Source organism: Oncorhynchus clarkii, chromosome 23, assembly GCF_045791955.1.
Source record: "Oncorhynchus clarkii lewisi isolate Uvic-CL-2024 chromosome 23, UVic_Ocla_1.0, whole genome shotgun sequence".
NCBI lineage: Eukaryota > Metazoa > Chordata > Actinopteri > Salmoniformes > Salmonidae > Oncorhynchus > Oncorhynchus clarkii.
Window position 1 is genome coordinate 28,416,124 of NC_092169.1, and position 12,381 is coordinate 28,428,504.

The 12,381-nt window shown below is 43.2% G+C and overlaps 1 protein-coding gene across 1 annotated transcript in view; it reads left to right on the forward strand.

Moving 5' to 3' along the window:
* The window catches only part of LOC139381109 (CUB and sushi domain-containing protein 1-like), a 528,754-nt gene that overhangs the window by 353,250 nt on the left and 163,123 nt on the right, over nucleotides 1-12,381 (forward strand). Inside the window, exons 15-20 of the mRNA XM_071124395.1 lie at nucleotides 581-775; nucleotides 2,627-2,765; nucleotides 2,939-3,126; nucleotides 4,527-4,715; nucleotides 7,506-7,622; nucleotides 7,850-8,065. Coding sequence (XP_070980496.1) covers nucleotides 581-775; nucleotides 2,627-2,765; nucleotides 2,939-3,126; nucleotides 4,527-4,715; nucleotides 7,506-7,622; nucleotides 7,850-8,065 — 1,044 coding nt within the window. The remainder of the gene's footprint in view (nucleotides 1-580; nucleotides 776-2,626; nucleotides 2,766-2,938; nucleotides 3,127-4,526; nucleotides 4,716-7,505; nucleotides 7,623-7,849; nucleotides 8,066-12,381) is intronic.

A 12,381-nucleotide genomic window follows, 5' to 3' on the forward strand; every position in this document is an offset into this window, starting at 1 on the left:
AACTTTAGGCTAGTAGTATTACCAACAAAAAAACTAGCATAATTTACAAACCATCTGATGGGGCACATGCCCCTGTGCCTCCTGTGGGCATGACACCTCTGTCTCCACACCCTGGACTCTCGTGTCACGATTGGAGAGTGACTAAGACAGGGAGTTGTTTTTGGCGGGAGGTGTCAGCCATGTGATGGGGATTGCGGGAGAGCCTGTGGTGTGGCAACTCAATAGCTCTATAGAACTGGTGTCACCGTGTTAGGAGGAGAGGGACATGTCTTCCAATCTGGCATGGGAAGTGACTATCAGAGAGCAGGCGTGTATTGACAATGAGGCAGGGAAATGGACGTGTTGCCTTCATGGCATCAGTCTTTGCCACTGTGCTGTGTTCATGTTGTTGCCTGATTAGCATCTATTCTCAATTACTACATAATTAACAAGGTTCTCATCGTGTTCTCTTGGATAAGACACACAAGTTAAATGTGGCACCGAATCCAGTTTGATATCTTCTTATTGATTAAAAAACAATAGTACAGAAAACACTGAAATCACTGAAAAACACCGAAACCAGTTTTATTTTCCTCTCTAGCGTTTGGTCAGAATGAATGCCACGACCCCGGCATCCCTGTCAATGGCCAGCGGAATGGGGAGCACTTCTTGTTGGGGAGCTCCGTGCTCTTCACATGTGATGAAGGCTTCATCAAAACCCATGGGTCTGAGTCCATAACCTGCATCATTCAGGATGGAAATGTAGTGTGGAATGCAGCAGTTCCTCGGTGTGAAGGTACTGTGTAATGTTGCACGATAATCCATATAATCCTATAAGTATCCAGTGGAATCTACCAATATCATCCTGACTCCCTTGGGTTAGAGTGGGTGGGCACTGGGCATATCATTGTTGTCATTTGGTGAAAAAATGTAGAGCCACTAAAAGTATGCTACAATTCTACAAGTAGTAAAGTATACCCAGTAATGAATAATCTCAAGCACCATACTGGAGTCTACAGTCATGGCCAAAGAATGACACAAATATACTTTTTCACAAGTCTGCTGCCTCAGTTTGTATGATGGCAATTTGCATATACTCCAGATTGTTATGAAGAGTGATCAGATGAATTGCAATTAATTGCAAAGTTCCTCTTTGCCATGAAAATGAACTGAATCCCCCAAAAACATTTCCACTGCATTTCAGCCCTGCCACAAAAGGACCAGCTGACATCATGTCAGGGATTCTCTCGTTAACTCAGGTGTGAGTGTTGACGAGGACAAGGCTGGAGATCACTCTGTTATGCTGATTGAGTTCGAAAAACAGACTGGAAGCTGCAAAAGGAGGGTGGTGCTTGGAATCATTGTTCTTCCTCTGTCAACCATGGTTATCTTCAAGGAAACATGTGCCGTCGTCATTGTTTGCACAAAAAGGGCTTCACAGGCAAGGATATTCCTGCCAGTAAGAATCCACCTAAATCAACGTTTTTTATCGGATCATCAAGAACTTCAAGGAGAGAGGTTCAATTGTTGTGAAGAAGGCTTCAGGGTGCCCAAGAAACTCCAGCAAGTGCCAGGACTGTCTCCTAATGTTGATTCAGCTGCGGGATCGGTGCACCACCAGTACAGAGCTTGCTCAGGAATGGTAGCAGGCAGGTGTGAGTGCATCTGCATGCACAGTGAGGCGAAGACTTTTGGAGGATGGCCTGGTGTCAAGAAGGGCAGCAAAGAAGCCACTTCTCTCCAGGAAAACCATCAGGGACAGACTGATATTCTGCTAAAGGTACAGGGATTGGACTGCTGAGGACTGGGGTAAAGTCATTTTCTCTGATGAATCCCCATTACGATTGTTTGGGGCATCCGGAAAAAAGCTTGTCCGGAGAAGACAAGGAGAGCGCTACCATCAGTCCTGTGTCATGCCAACAGTAAAGCATCCTGAGACCATTCATGTGTGGGGTTGCTTCTCAGCCAATGGAGTGGGCTCACTCACCATTTTTCCTAAGAACACAGCCGTGAATAAAGAATGGTACCAGCACATCCTCCGAGAGCAACCATCCAGGAACAGTTTGGTGATGAACAATGCATTTTCCAGCATGATGGAGCACCTTGCCATAAGGCAAAAGTGATAACTAAGTGGCTCGGGGAACAAAACATCGATATTTTGGGTCCATGACCAGGAAACTCTCCAGACCTTAATCCCATTGAGAACTTGTGGTCAATCCTCAAGAGGCGGGTGGACAAACAAAAACCCACAAATTCTGACAAACTTTGATTATGCAAGAATGGGCTGCCATCAGTCAGGATGTGGCCCAGAAGTTAATTGACAGCATACCAGGGCGGATTGCAGAAATCTTGAAAAAGAAGGGTCACACTGCAAATATTGACTCTTTGAATCAACTTCATGTAATTGTCAATAAAAGCCTTTGACACTTATGAAATGCTTGTAATTATCCTTCAGTATTCCATAGTAACATCTAACAAAAATATCTAAAGACACTGAAGCAGCAAACTTTGTGGAAATTAATATTTATGTCATTCTCAAAACTTTTGACCATGACTGTATACTGTTACATTTTGTATACTGTTGCATATAGACTTGAAAGCTCTCTATGTCAGAACCTTGCCACTAAGATTATACTTTCCCCTCTAGCACCTTGTGGGGGACATTTAACAGCTCCAACCGGAGTACTGCTGTCCCCTGGCTGGCCGGGATACTACAAAGATTCTTTGAACTGTGAATGGGTTATTGAAGCCAGCAAAGATCACGCAATCAAGATATCCTTTGACAGGTTTTCCTACTTTGTTTAGAATTGATCTTGTCCTTGATGCAGCTATTTCAATTTCACACAATAATTCAGTTTGAGATAATCTGCCATGATTTTCTTACATAAAATTGCCTGGATGGAATAGTAGCTTCTAATTTACTTCCATTTCCCCTCCTTTTTTGTCTGTTTTCATGTAGATTCCAGACCGAGGTTAATTATGACACACTGGAGATTCGGGATGGCCCCTCCAACTCCTCTCCTTTAATCGGAGAGTATCATGGCACTCAGGCGCCCCATTTTCTCATTAGCACCAGTAATTACATGTACCTGCTATTCACCACGGACAACAGTCGCTCCAGCGTGGGCTTCCAGATCCGCTACGACAGTGAGTTCTACAGTTTTCAATTTGAAATGTGTCCACAGGGCTACCTTTGAAAAGCTGGGGATGTTGTGTTTGCAATCCACAAAATGTTTAATTGCTACAACTGGTGGTGCAATATCGCTTTCATGTGTGTGCTGCTGATGTCAATATTGAGCTCGTGTGGTGGGTGTTGTGATCACAAGAAGTGTAAATCTAATTTCACAGCTTTTACACCATTTCAATATTACTGAAGTGGTGTAGGAGCTGTGAAATTAGATTTACACTTATATTTGATAGCTTGTCATCATTAGTGTTGTTGCCTGAACAGGACTGTGATTTAAATGCCAAATAATTGGTTATTACGAAGGCCAACCTCATGAGATTTAGCTCATGAGATATAACGTTATTACATCACCAATGATAGCACTAGGCTGTCATCTGCAATAAGAAGATTTAGTAATCTATCAACAATTCAATAGTGTTGTAAAATAGCTAGCCAAATTCTTCCTCCAAATACTATGATACAGTGCACTCGAAAAGTATTCAGACCCCTTGACTCGTTCCACATTTTGTTACATTACAACCATGTTCTAAAATGGATTAAACTGTTTTCCCCCCTCATCAATCTACACACAATCCGTCAAAATGACAAAGCAAAAACAGGTTTTTAGATTTTTTTGCGAATGTATAAACAATGTACATCTGAAATAATAAATGTACATTCTTGGGTATGACGCTGCAAGCTTTGCACACCTGTATTTGGGCAGTTTCTCACATTCATTTCTGCAGATCCTCTCAAGCTCTGTCAGGTTGGAAGGGGAGCTTGAGAGGATTTGTAGAAAAGAATGGGAGAAAATATCGAAAAACCTGTTTTCGCTTTGTCATTATGGGGTATTGTGTGTAGATTGATTAGAACATTTTTTTTATTAAATCCAATTTAGAATAAGGCTGTAATGTAAAAAAATGTTGAAAAAGTTAAGGGGTTTGAATACTTTCTGAATTTATTCAAGCTTCTATACTATATACTCACAAAAAATGTATGTCGTAAATGTTCCCTATATTAACCTAACCACAATTACTGTAGCACAATACTGGCTGTCATTTTAAGTAAGCCGGGATGAGACATGACTACCAAATCCAGACAGATGGCTGAAAATTGTTAATGACATCTATTGTGCTTTATAAACATTTCATGTATGCTATTTGGAAAAGCTCATTAATAAAATACACATTTGATTATTATTACAATCTTTTCTATGAGGACAACCCTCCATCAAGGGATGAAATGAAAAGAGAGGGAAAAGGAGAGAGAACTCCTTGTGGCTCCATCTCATGATTTATACAGTAAAGAGTGAATATGACACCATTCTCTATTAAATTTAGGGCCTGAAATTGGAATGAAATAGTTATTTCTATCCCTAAAGGTGTTATGATGGAAACAGATTCCTGCTTAGATCCTGGGATCCCGGTCAATGGAAAGCGGCATGGGAACAATTTCGCCATTGGCTCCAGGGTGACATTCAGCTGTGATCAAGGCTACACGCTGAGCGATGAGGAACCCATTGTGTGTGAGAGGAACCATCAGTGGAATCACGCACTGCCCAGCTGTGATGGTAGTGTACCCCATCTAGCCTTGTCCAACCCTTCCTTCCTCTCCTTTTTCCTGTTCGTGTCAGGTACACTTACAGTACATGCACCCAGCTATCACCACTTCTCCTCACACTCCCCATCACATTCACAGAAAGAGATGTGGGAGACACAACTCCCTGCTAATGAATCTCTCTCTTATCTGGGGGAAAGGGTAAGCCTCTTTGACTCCCCTCGGGGGCTGAGTTCATTAATTCTTGATGAGAGGAGAGGTGACTGGAATATACACACTAAGATAACTTTGGGTGTCAGACAACAGAGAGTCAGAGAGGCAGTAGACAGGGTGGAGGTTCTGCAGAAAGACATTATTCCAACTGTTTATCTCATTTGTTTCTCGCTACTCGGGATGAAAATAAACCTGTACAGCATATCTTTCCAGTAAGTCAAGCGTTTGACCGTACGCCCAATATCATCCTCCAGACAACTAGCTTATCAGTTGTATTTTCTATTCTAGCCAAGTCTGATACAGAATGTGTTCTCTTCTGAACTTGACCTTCATGATCGACAGTGGTGGCATTTCCACATCCCATTCAGATATATGAAGTGTTTTCTTCCGTTGTATCTGCCTATTTGTCCCTCTTACTTACTCTATCATTTCACAAGGCTGTAGGCATATGCAATAGACAGGTCCTGTTCTAGACAAAGCTGCTATCTGGTTTTTAAATTGGATTTATCACCCATTCATTTCAGGAAGAGATAGAATGTTTTATATTAGAAGGAGGATTATGGCACAATACTTTTTGGAAATGGTGAAAAATAATGAACAATCACAAAGCATAACATTGATCATCCATCATTGTTTTTTTCTTGTAGTATAATTCTTAGAACCCTCATTCTTAGAAGTGCAGCAGAAATGAGTGGAACGAACTGCAAAGATCTCTGAAGCTGGAGACTCATATCTCCCTCACTAGCTTTAAGCACCCGCTGTCAGAGCAGCTCACAGATCACTGCACCTGTACATAGCCCATCTGTAAACAGCCCATGTATCTACCTACCTCATCCCCATACAGTATTTATTTATTTATCTTGCTCCTTTGCACCCCAGTATCTCTACTTGCACATTCATCTTCTGCACAGCTACCATTCCAGTGTTTAAATTTCTTTATTGTAATTACTTCGCCACCATGGCCTATTTATTGCCTTAACTCCCTTATCTTACCTCATTTGCACTCACTGTACAGATTTTTTTTTATTTTGTTCTGCTGTATTATTGACTATGTTTTGTTTTTTCCATGTGTAACTCTGTGTTGTTGTATGTGTCAAATTGCTATGCTTTATCTTGGCCAGGTTGCAGTTGCAAATGAGAACTTGTTCTCAACTAGCCTACCTGGTTAAATAAAGGTGAAAATAAAAAATGAAAAGGCACTCTTCACATCCCGTGGAAATGTTCCACTAGTCCTGCATCCTAAGCACCTGTCTCCTCCCGCCCACTGCTGTGTTTATGGTGCAAGCAGGACTTAAGCTCTTAAGAGCGGGGCCATCTTTAGGATCCATTTCATTGTGGCAAAGACGATACTGTAGATATGGATTGTTTACACCCACAATTTGTCTTATCCATGTCTTATCATAAACATACAGTGCTGCCTTTGTGGCCCGCTTTGTGATATCTATACCAGAAGTAATTTGTAATGATTTCCAAGGATCCCTCACTTTGGGGGAAGGTACACCTTGTTTTTCACAACAAAAATATCTCCCCCTCTTCTTTCAAACGGGATGACTCAGACCTCAGTAAATGTGTAGACGCATGCTGGGATACCATGCAATTATGATATTTTTATTTGTCTCACACTCAAAAGAACTATCCTCGCTGATTAACTTTCAGTGGTAGCCTTGGGCGTGTATGATAACACGCGCGACATGAGCCCCATTTAATCACTAGCATCTCTATAGCCTACGGAATCGGGTATAATTGCAAGTGCCAACTCCATACATTTGTTCATGGGAACCTGTGCTATCTTGGGAACGCCGGCTTCCTTTTTCAGCTATTTTCAAACCATTTAACAGATCCTCACACCAATTATAAACACTGAGTGACTTCATCCTCATAGGCTAGAGGTTCTGGACCTCTGTTTGTCTATTCACATATACATTCATGTTATAGATTCCATGCTTCAAAAACATGGTAAGTACAATTAAAGTGTAAAATGTACATAGGAACCAAAGTAGATTAGGATATTCCTTTAACTTGTTCTTCCTTTTTTATTTATCTCGTAATTAAGTCAGTGATAAGTTGTTGTTTGGACGACTCTGCCTGACTTTCTCCACTGACAGAGTCTATCCTGTCAGAATTCTGCCTCGGTTATTAAGTTAGCTTTTGATCTTCCCAGACAGACTCACTATCAGCGTACAGTATCCCATGTCTTCATCTTACTCAGCTTTAGTTGGGTAAACTCTGAGGCTTTTAATCTAGAAACATGTGTCTACGTCTGTGTTTCGCACTGTCATTAGGTTTGTCTCTACAAATAACATGGAGGAGTGACTAAAAGTTTGCTTAGAACATTTACAAAGTGCAAAAGAGATTATCTTACACCCAGGGATATTGTTTGCAGGCTCTGACCTAAATTCTGGTTTCAAACCCACCTGGACTCTGTTTTTAATTTAGCAATTTCTTTGAGCAATTTTCAGCGCTCTTGGTATACTAATCAAAAATGTAATGATACGAGCTCATAACTGTTTGCATCTTTATTTATTTAAATGCTGTCTAAAAAACAATGCCTCATACACTAATTTACAACGTTTCATTTTGTTTCCCTTAGCGTTGTGTGGTGGTTATATCTTTGGTAAAAAGGGAACCATTCTCTCCCCTGGATTTCCTGATTTCTACCCAAACTCATTGAACTGCACATGGACGATAGAGGTGTCTCATGGCAAAGGTAAGACTCATGAATAGCTCTCTACAGTAAGAACCAACCAATAATTTGTTGCAGCATTAAGTAAGTAAAAGCGGCTGTGACTAGGCCTACATCACCCCATTTGAATGATGTATCTCTATATTTTCATCAACATTAAGCCCCAGCCCTCCCTTAGGGCTGGTGTGACGTAGAGACAGGGATTTTGATGTGTGACTTAGGGAGGCCTAATCTTATCTGAATCTCTCCAGGAGTGCAGCTGCTCTTCCACACGTTCCACCTGGAGGACTCCCATGATTACCTCCTCATCACAGAGGACGGCAGCTTCACGGAACCCGTGGCCAGGCTCACTGGTTCCGTCCTGCCCCCCTCCATCAAGGCCGGCCTGTTTGGAAACTTTAGCGCCCAGCTCCGCTTCGTCTCAGATTTCTCCATGTCCTATGAAGGTTTCAACATGTCCTTCTCAGGTGGGTTGTCATGCATTGTGTATAATGTATAATTTTAAGAGTCCGTTTCATGTGGATTCAAATATCTGATGTGACTGCAGTGATTAGAACATTGTTTTTGATTATAAATGCAATTGCAAATGGCATTGTGTTAGGATAGAGGACCCAGTGTGGAGCAGTAACTGTTGAGACGTCAGTAGATCAAATGCGGTATTTATTTATAGTACAGGTGATGGAGAAGACTGTATCCAGAGTTGTATCTACAAAAATGTACACATTTTAAACATGAACAAAATAATTAAAGGCCCAGTGCAATCAAAATTCTGTTTTACCTATGTTTCATATGTGTACAACAGCTGATGAAACTAACACTGCAAAAGTATGGAAAAATATGATCACTGTTATTTCTGACAGTTGCTGGTTGAAAATGCAATTTATACAGGACATTCTAAGGTTTTGCATGGGTGGAGTTTTGGCTTGCCTGGTGAATAGACCAATAACCAAAATATTTCCAAACCACTGCCAATAACAGCTAGTTTTCAGGTTACATATTCCTCCCATTAGACTCCTCCGCTGTGGTGGATTGATCCACTCTGTGGTCAATGCATCCCTTTGGTGCTTTTTCCCTCCCCACTCAAACCACTCTGAGACAGTCCTAGCAAATGTCTTACTTGAGAAATTGTCTAGTTGTATTTAAAAAAAAAAATTATTGGTGTATATTTTTGAAAAATTTTATGGAAAACAACCACAGTAAGTTACTTAATTATTACCCATAAATTATCTGATATTCAGATAAAACATTACATTGGGCCTTTAACTTGGTTGCAAAATAATAAACTTACTCGGCCAATAATATAATAACTTGACTCGAATACAAGCCATAAACTGACGAACTGCCCTGAATGAGGATTAGGGAATCCTAAATAACCACTTGGCATAAACCATTTAAACCTCTAAATAGCACACTTTAAAGTTATCACAATGACCCAATTAACATTCTTATGGTCAACACTTAACACAGTTAGCATAAACATTTCCAATAAACAATGAAAACACCCCTGAGAAACGGGAGAAACCAAATAACAAGAGGTTTGCAGCCTGTGCCTATCTTCAACGGCCTGCTCAAATAGGAGCCAATTCCCAGTGGTGGTGAGTAGAGAACAGGACAGGTTGGCATTAACAAACAGATGAAATACAAACATTTCAAAATAAATAATAATAATAACCAGACGCTTTGACAGACCAGACTTTGATTACAAAACACATGTAACAGTGTTTGAAAGATGGCACAGAAGATCATGGCTGACGTTTTACATTCTCCCAACCAATTGTGCAATTTTGGTATTTTTTTTGCGTTTTGTGTAACTTATTTTTTTACTTATTCAAATCAAATGTATTTAGATAGCCCTTCTTACATCAGCTGATATATCAAAGTGCTGTACAGAAACCCAGCCTAAAAGCCCAAACAGCAAGCAATGCAGGTGTAGAAGCACGGTGGCTAGGAAAAACTCCCTAGAAAGGCCAAAACCTAGGAAGAAACCTAGAGAGGAACCAGGCTATGAGGGGTGGCCAGTCCTCTACTGGCTGTGCCGAGTGGAGAGTATAACAGAACATGGCCAAGATGTTCAAATGTTCATAAAGGACCAGCATGGTCAAATAATAATAATCACAGTAGTTGTCGAGGGTGCAAGAAGTCATCACCTCATGAGTAAATGTCAGTTGGCTTTTCATAGCTGATCATTGATATTATCTCTACCGCTCCTACTGTCTCTAGATAGTTGAAAACAGCAGGTCTGGGACAGGTAGCACGTCCGGTGAACAGGTCAGGGTTCCATAGCCGCAGGCAGAACATTTGAAATTGGAGCAGCAGCACGGCCAGGTGGACTGGGGACAGCAAGGAGTCATCATGCCAGGTAGTTCTGAGGCATGGTCTTAGGGTTCAGGTCCTCCGAGAGAGAGAAAGAAAGAGAGAAAGAGAATTAGAGAGAGCATACTTAAATTCACACAGGACACCGGATAAGACAGGAGAAATACTCCAGATAAAACAGACTGACCCTAGCCCCCTGACACATAAACTACTGCAGCATAAATACTGGAGGCTGAGACAGGAGGGGTCAGGAGACACTGTGTCCCATCCGATGATACCCCCAGACAGGGCCAAACAGGCAGGATATAACCCCACCCACTTTGCCAAATCCAAGACCACCTTTACTCCACACACAGAGATGTGTACAAAGCTCTCCCCAGCCCTCCATCTGGCAAATCTATCATGACACAAGGCGAGACCCAGATGCAGACATAGAAGGCAGATGGTTGAAGTCTTACAATGTTTATTAATCCAAAAGGAGTAGGCAAGAGAATGGTCGTGGACAGACAAAATGTCAAAACCAGATCAGAGTCCAGGAGGTACAGAGTGGCAGACAGGTCAAGGCAGGCAGAATGGTCAGGCAGACGGATACAGAGTCCAGAAACAGGCAAGGGTCAAAACCAGGAGGACTAGCAAATGGAGAATAGCAAAAAACAGGAGAACGGGAAATACGCTGGTTGACTTGGAAAAGCATACAAGACGAACTGGCACAGAGAGACAGGAAACACAGAGATAAATATACTGGGGAAAATCAGTGACACCTGGAGGGGGTGGAGACAATCACAAGGACAGGTGAAACAGATCAGGGCATGACATTAGGACGCCACCTGGTGTCCTACCTGGGTGCATACCTGGATGACCGGGGTGTCGGCGGTGGAAATCGGCGATGAGGGCCAGGTCCAAGATGTCTTTAGCAGGAACCCAGCACCTCTATTCCCGGGTCATAACCCTCCCAGTCAACCAGGCACTGGAAACCCCTACCCCATGGTCAAACCTTCTGGAGGAGTCTCACCATATACGCTGTCTGGCCATCGATTACCGGGGGGTGGGATGGATCTGGAAACAGAAGACAAAGGACAGTGACACACGGGCTTAATTTTGGACACATGGAAAGTAGGGTGGATACGGAGGGTACCGGGTAACACAAGACGGACAGCAGTGGCACTCAGGACTCTGGAGATGGGAAAGGGACCAATGAACTGGGGAGACAGTTTGCGGGACTCTACCCGCAGGGGCAGGTCCCGAGTGGAAAGCTTTACCCTCTTCCCAATGCGGTAGCGGGGAGCTGGAGTCCGCCAATGGTCCGCTTGTCGACGATACCTGGAGTTGGCTCTTCTCCAAGTGCGTCGACAGAGGCAGAAAAACATTTGGGCCGAGGGCACGCTGACCTCCTGCACGTGTTCCGGATGACAGGCTGGCCAACGACCCAATAAGGGTGCAGAATGCCTTCCAGAACTGAGGCGTGAACTGAGGACCCCGATCGAAGACCATGTCTACCGGGAGTCCATGGATCCGGAAGACATGCTGCACCCTAAGCTGGGCTGTCTCCTTGGCAGAAGGTAGTTTGGGGAGAGGGATGAAATGGGCGGCCTTGGAGAACCGAGCAACTACCGTCAGAATGACAACGTTGCCATCAGACGGAGGGAGCCCAGTGATAAAGTCCAGAGATATATGAGACGAGGAAGGACGATGAAGGACCGGTAGTGTCTGAAGGAGGCCAGAAGGAGCTTGCCGTGGAGTCTTGTTCTGAGAACACACTGTGCATGCGGCGACGAAGGCAGAGACGTCAAGAACCATTGTGGGCTTCCAGAAACGTTATTAGAGGAATGTTAGTGTACGACGGAACCCTAGATCACAGATCAGCCTGGTGGAATGAGCCCATTCCAGGACCCGGGACCGGACCGGGCTAGTGACAAACAGCCGGTTAGCTTGACCCCTTTCAGGTCCCAGCTGGGACCCCAATCTACAGTGGCATTAAGGCATGAGGTAGAGAGAATGGTTTCGGAGGTTGAGGCTGTAATAGAGGAACTGTATAGGCGTGAGAGAACGTCAGGCGTCATAACTTTTGACCCTAGTTGGTAAGAAATGGTGAAGTTGAATCTGGTAAATAGGGGCCCATCGGGCCTGCATGGAGTTGAGGTGCTTGGCTGTACGGAGATATTCCAAGTTTTTATGTCCGTTCCAGATCAAGAATGGCTGTTCTGCTCCTTCCGGCCAGTGCCTCCACTCTTCCAACGCCATCTTAACCACCAGGAGTTCTCGATTGCCTACATCGTAATTCCTCCCTGCAGGATTGATTCGAAGGGACAGGAAGGCACAGGGATGAAGCTTCTGGTCCTGGGCTAATCACTGGGACAGGATGGCCCCCACTCCAACATCCGAAGCATCAACTTCCACCACAAATTGACGTGAGGGGTCTGGATGGATGGGAGCTGTTGTGAACCGATTCTTCAGGTCCACAAAGGCTTTG